The following is a 6,386-nucleotide window of genomic DNA, read 5'->3' on the forward strand; positions in this document are numbered from 1 at the left end:
CCTGCTCTCTCTCCCTCTTGTTCTCCCTCCCACCTGCTCTCTCTCCCTCTTGTTCTCCCTCCCACCTGCTCTCCCTCCCTCTTGTTCTCCCTCCCACCTGATCTCCCTCCCTCTTGTTCTCCCTCCCACCTGCTCTCCCTCCCTCTTGTTCTCCCTCCAACCTGTTCTCCCTCCAACCTTTTCTCCCTCCAACCTGTTCTCCCTCCAACCTGTTCTCCCTCCAACCTGTTCTCCCTCCAACCTGTTCTCCCTCCAACCTGTTCTCCCTCCAACCTGTTCTCCCTCCATCCTGTTCTCCCTCCAACCTGTTCTCCCTCCATCCTGTTCTCCCTCCAACCTGTTCTCCCTCCCACCTGTTCTCCCTCCCACCTGCTCTCTCTCCCTCTTGTTCTCCCTCCCACCTGTTCTCCCACCCTTGTGTTCTCCCTACTTACTGTTCTCCCTCCCTCCCTCCCTCCCACCTGTTCTCCCTCCCTACTGTTATCCCTCCCATCTGTTCTCCCTCCCACCTGTTCTCCCTCCCTACTGTTTTCCCTCATTCCTGTTCACCCACCCTCCTGTTCTCTCCCTCATGTTCTCCCTCCCTCCTGTTCTCCCTCTGTCAAGGTTCTCACCCCTTCCTACCTTATATGGTTAGGGCCGCTCCCACGGGTCTTCGCCCCTCCCTACCTGGCGCCACTGCTCGCCCCGGGGCTCCCCAGTCGACCTAGGGCTGGCCTTATATACGCCCCTAGTGAGTGGAGAGGTTCAAGCCCACCTGTCTCACAGCTGAACCTGCCCGTCTTGACACTGGGATACTCTCTCTTTCTCTATTTAGTCTATTCAAGGTCGCCAGCTGGGTGTTTATACTCGTGTCCCAGCAACACATCAGTGGTCTCATTAGTTATCTTAAATCAAGGATGCAATCTCATGTGCAATATAAGGTGGCATAAATGGTTGCACTCAAAATAGCCCTAGAGAATGGAGGCTCACTCAGACACATTGGTAAGATTAAAAGTTTACTGAAGAAAATATATAAACTTGCGTACAGGAATAATATAGGTGGAATTGTCCGATGGCGGCAACACTCCTCTCGTCACGCCTCTGGGAACACGGTCAGCTGGTCAGGTTCAACTGTCAGTCAGCGGTGACACACCTCGCGCCTCTGGGAACACGGTCAGCTGGTCAGGTTCAACTGTCAGTCAGCGGTGACACACCTCGCGCCTCTGGGAACACGGTCAGCTGGTCAGGTTCAACTGTCAGTCAGCGGTGACACACCTCGCGCCTCTGGCAACTCGGTCAGCTGGTCAGGTTCAACTGTCAGTCAGCGGTGACACACCTCGCGCCTCTGGCAACACGATCAGCTGGATTATTCAAAGTTCGTTTCTGGCCTCTTGAAAACCAGCCGCTGCTTCCAGGTGCACATACGTCACTGCATCTACATATTTATGTTTACACACACCAACTCATGTCTACATGAGCTCCTTGGCTCCTAGCCTAACACTCTGTCACATGGACAATAAATGGCAACAAGAAATGTTCACGATATACAAAATATCCTAGCTCGCCTGGATCAAAGGGGTAAAGGGAGGGATAATTATCTGCCTAACTTCATTCCGTTACGTGGCCGACCCGTCCTCTGGCGAGGGATGTTGAGGTTCCTGGTCCTGGCTTCTGGTATTCCGTTGATCAGTTTCCCACGCACGCAAGTTCCTCAGTCGTCTTTGTAGTAGTGCGTCTTCGCCGTCCTCACACCCGGCAGGCACGGTCCTCCTCCTCTTCTTCGGGATACTAGAGTTAGGGATCTGCACCATTGTCCTCTTCCCCCTCTCACTGGCACTCTAGACACAACTTGCAGTCCAGTACAGCTTCCACTCTCCTCACTTCCAGTAGATTTGGCCCGGCCGTCGCTGCCTGCTTCATATGTAGAACGCAGTCCGCTGGGCGTCCCAGACGTCCCCAGCCTAACGTTCGTCCCTGCTGCAGACTCTTGATAATAGAGCTCCTGACTTTCTAACCCAGCCAATCCTTGCTTCTTGGCACTCCACGGGAGTCGGATGACCTCCCAGAATGTCTGAAGTATTAAAGCGATACTTAAATTCACTGAGAGGGGTTCTCTAGCCCCTAGATCCAGAGCTCACTCGAGCGCGTGACGTACTCTTCCCGCCCAGGCGCCAGCGTCCCAAAGGACCATGTTCTCCTGGTGCCTGGCTAGGTAAACTGATCCTGCTATTAACACTTACTCAAACCACCTATACAACACTTAACTGCCACCATTTCATTCTTAGTATAACTGTAATATCCTCGCTTTACAATATACTGGACAACATATTAAAATAGTGTAACAAACTAGCTACGAGTCCCAAATAATCTTACGTCTGGCAGGGACTAAACAACCCGCAATTTTATATTTGTAGCCAGTAAACTGCCTACATTGCTTAAAAAGATCCAAACACTCCTTTCTTTTCCATAACCTATGTAATTAACACTCTAATTTTCCTAATTGCAATCTAATACCATTTACATTTTCAAGGTAAACATGCAGGTATTCCCCACTCCATAGGATCCTGGCGCCTATATGCAAACAATAAGTGTTAGGGTCGTAACACCATCCATCTATTCATCCCTTAACAGCCCCCGTGGCTTAGTGGTAAGACGCTCACCTCGCGTTTCATGAGCGCTTTGTCCTGGGTTCGTATTCTGGCCCAGGGAAGATTTACTGGGCGCAAATCCTTAACTGTAGCCTCTGTTTAACCCAACAGTAAAATGGGTACCTAGTTGTTAAACAATTTTGCGAGGTTGTATTCCGGGAACATAGGATTACGGACTTGCTCGAAACGCTACGCTTGCTAATGGCTTGTTTATATACATAAAAAAAACTCTGAGAAAGTGGTGTGGCTTGAAAAACCATAGAAACTGATGGAGAATCGTCTGTTTTATGGGAATACTTAAAAGTTATGGACAGCAAGCAAGTTCTGTTAATTTCCCCGTATCAGTGAATAATTGTGTATATTGCTATAAGGTTTTGTTTTACGTTTGCTCTAAAAATATTTAGATGTGTTGGCGGGGGGACAGTGCCAAAAATCGTCGTGGGGGATCTGAGTGTGACCCTGTCATACTGTATCCTTTTGAATTCTGGCGACCCCGACTATCCTATGTTCATCCCATACCCCAGACCATTCCCTTTCTCAATTTGGGTGAGCCAAGTCCCAAGCATATGGCCTCCAACTTTGGACAGTCAGACATTCTCTCTTATAGTATAGATATAAATATATTTAATATTCATTAGTTTTGAGATTTCTAACACAATAATATATTTAAATAAACATATATGTTTAAACGGTAGGTACGTATGCCATAGTGGATGCTAAGTGGGCCCTGACGCTTGGGGCCCTTGTGGAGGAGCTGGACCCCAGGGTAGCGGCTCCTGCTGGGACCTCCACCAGGGACCACTCTGCCAGACTCCCGGACACTACACCCACTACAGTCTCTCGCAACAACACCCGGCACGTGTGTCCGGAGGTCTATTATGGCCGTTCCTATGATCATCCCTTCCACCAACACGGCATGGAGCCAGAGAAGTGCACCTCCGTATCTCCCTTTGGTGATGTTGTCACTGCCGTCCTGCCCGCTCTGTCTTGGCCGCCACCCACCACCCACTTTGTGATCTCCCACATCAGGAAACATTATAACATTCCCATTATTGTGTTAGCATCTAAGAAGTTATCAACCGACATAAAGCTTTATAATGTTAGTGTTGTATATCCTAAGAAGAGCAAGTCAGAGGCATCAAGTCTTAATTATATAATGAAACTGGTGAAGACACCATATGTGTTCATGGGGACATCTCTGGCACACTTCAGCAATCAGTCGTCCCTGGAGCGGCTGGTGCGGGTACTGGATGACATAGCCCATGTGGCCGTAGCCGCGGGGGCCGCTAGGGACCTCCAGGGACGCTGGACCCACGGTTGCATGCAGCAGCACATGGCCAACTACCACGCCTCCTACACCATGGGTTACTATTACTCCAAGTATGAGTGTATGTACTGTGATGACGTCTTGACTCCATTTGTTACTAGTGCCAAGCTGGTCAAGAAAGTGGCTTTCACTGGTGGTCTTAACGGCCCAGCCATTTACCGTGACTGGTTTGTCAAGGTGCGTGAAGAGGGCCACTTAATCATGGTGTGTCCAGACGTGATGTTCTTCCTCACTAACCACGTCACCATGGCCAGTAAAGATTGGCTGCCTGTGGCACGTCGCTGGGTTCTACAGAAGGTTCTGTCTTACACTGGAGAAAGTTTTAATTTTACCTGCAAAAACATCAACATCAGTTGCAATAACATTCTGGCAATTACAAAATCCTTTCTTCTCCCTCCCTGTTGCATTAAAATGGCTGTGACACAACTAAATATGGTGATTGATGTTTCAGAGAAAAATGGATTGGAGTATGAGTTGCAGTCTGGGTCTGCACTCGGTGCCGTCAAATTCGGTTCGTATCTCCCGTGGGACACAGACCACGATATATACATTGAGTGCAAGGACTTCAATATTTGGTACCGGAAACTTGGCCCAGTTGCAAGAGCTAAGAACTGCACACAGAAAATCAAGTACAAAAATGTTTTTTTGAAGATTGTGTGTCCTTCATTCACTCTGGATATTTACTGTCGGGAAAGGTTGAGTCGGATGTTCCTCCCAGACGAGTACGTGGATACCCCAACCTCTGTCTGGTACTCTGGTCGCTGGGCCAAAGTGGTCGCTAATCCTGGTCTTTTCAGCAGGAATTACATTGGTTTCGAGGACCTGAAACACCAGCAGCACTCGACCCACTGGAAGGGTTCTGTTGGCAGTGTCCATGCCGGGTCGTGGCTGCCTTGTAGTAGTCCCCAACACCACTCCTGTCTTGACCGCTTCCCCGCCGACGGTAGCATCCCATTTGTGTAAATAAATAAAAAGGTTAATATTCTCGTCATAAATCAAATCAAATTATATGTGAGTGAAGTGTAAACAGAGGCTCCCACAATCTCCACTTCAGCAGTAGAATAGACCAAAGTGTCAGACTACGTCACAGAGTAGGGTGAAGCTGGAAGTGCAGTTGTTGTAACAGGGAGAGATGGTTCCTTCTCCCATGAGTGTGGAGCGTGTCTCAGTAACTGGGCCTTCACTCTTCAAACAGAATTGGTTGCCATAATCCTTGCACTCGAGCGCGTATATGAATCCAAAGTTGACACGCTAATTGTAAGTGACTCCTTGTCATCCTTGACTGCCCTCAGCTCCCCAAGGCATAACTGTGACGTGCTTATCTCTGAAGCTAGACACAGATATAGTGAAATAATCAACGATGGAGTCAGAGTTTGTCTCCTGTGGATTCCTTCCCATATTGGTCTCCGAATGCATGATAGAACTGGTGAGTTAGCAAATACTTTTACTCGTAAAGAGAGAATTGATTACCAACTTGGACTGCCTTTGAGCAGCCTGAGGGCAGCAATATCCCAGGAACATCAACTAAATTTCGGAGACTTGAGGCAAAGTGAAATTCACACCAGTTATTCCATCTATCATCATTCTATTATGCAGGAAGAACCGCACGTCTATGGGTCATCCAATAATGTTAGCAGACTTCTAGATGTTACCACTGCTAGGCTTAGGCTCGGCTACAAGTACCTCTGGGAGTGTGTAACACCTGCTGATGTAGATATGACTAAATATAAACTCAGTCAGCTGAACTATTCTCATACTTTGCGTCATTATATAATGGAGTGTGAAAAAATCACGGAATTTAGAGATGACACCATCAATAGTGTCCAAGGAATGTGTAAGTACTTCATTCATAATGATGTGCTGCCCGAAATCTTAGCGAAGTATCCAAAATTTGCTTACTGTAGGTAATGCATGCATATGACTGTGAAGCTGCCGCCCAGTTGGGTGGGTGTGCAGCAAGACTAGTAACTGTGAGACTCATCATAGATGTAAAGTACCTTGTATAGTGACTGCTGTGAGCTTCTTGTTGATCACTTGTGATACAAAAGATTACTGATGTGTGTATTTGTGTGGGTGATTAGATATGTATGTGTATGTATATATGTATACGTATATATATATATATATATATATATATATATATATATATATATATATATATATATATATATATATATATATATATATATATATATATATATATATATATGTGTCGTTCCTAGTAGCCAGAGCGCACTTCTCAGCCTAATATGCAAGGCCCAATGTGCCTAATAAGTCAAGTTTTCATGAATTAATTGTTTTTCGACTACCTAACCTACCTAACTTAACCTAACCTAACTTTTTCTGCTACCTAACCTAACCTAACCTATAAAGATAGGTTAGGTTAGGTTAGGTAGGGTTGGTTAGGTTCGGTCATATATCTACGTTAA

At 46.8% G+C, this 6,386-nt stretch overlaps 1 protein-coding gene across 1 annotated transcript; it reads left to right on the forward strand.

Annotated features, from left to right (window-relative positions):
* The first annotated feature begins 932 nt into the window (after window positions 1–932).
* On the forward strand, window positions 933–6,065 carry LOC138368014 (uncharacterized). Its single transcript, XM_069330309.1, has 2 exons — window positions 933–984; window positions 3,326–6,065. The coding sequence occupies exons 1-2, from the start codon at window positions 933–935 to the stop codon at window positions 4,918–4,920; spliced, it is 1,647 nt and encodes a 548-aa protein (XP_069186410.1). The 3' UTR covers window positions 4,921–6,065.
* The last annotated feature ends 321 nt before the right edge of the window (window positions 6,066–6,386 follow it).

The sequence above is a fragment of the Procambarus clarkii genome, chromosome 24, assembly GCF_040958095.1.
Source record: "Procambarus clarkii isolate CNS0578487 chromosome 24, FALCON_Pclarkii_2.0, whole genome shotgun sequence".
Lineage (NCBI taxonomy): Eukaryota > Metazoa > Arthropoda > Malacostraca > Decapoda > Cambaridae > Procambarus > Procambarus clarkii.

Coding starts and splice junctions, on each gene's coding strand:
- LOC138368014 (XM_069330309.1), top strand. CDS start 933: ATGGTTGCACTCAAAATAGCCCTAGAGAATGGAGGCTCACTCAGACAC. Junction 985..3,325: donor AGGCTCACTCAGACACATTG/GTAAGATTAAAA, acceptor TTTAAACGGTAG/GTACGTATGCCATAGTGGAT.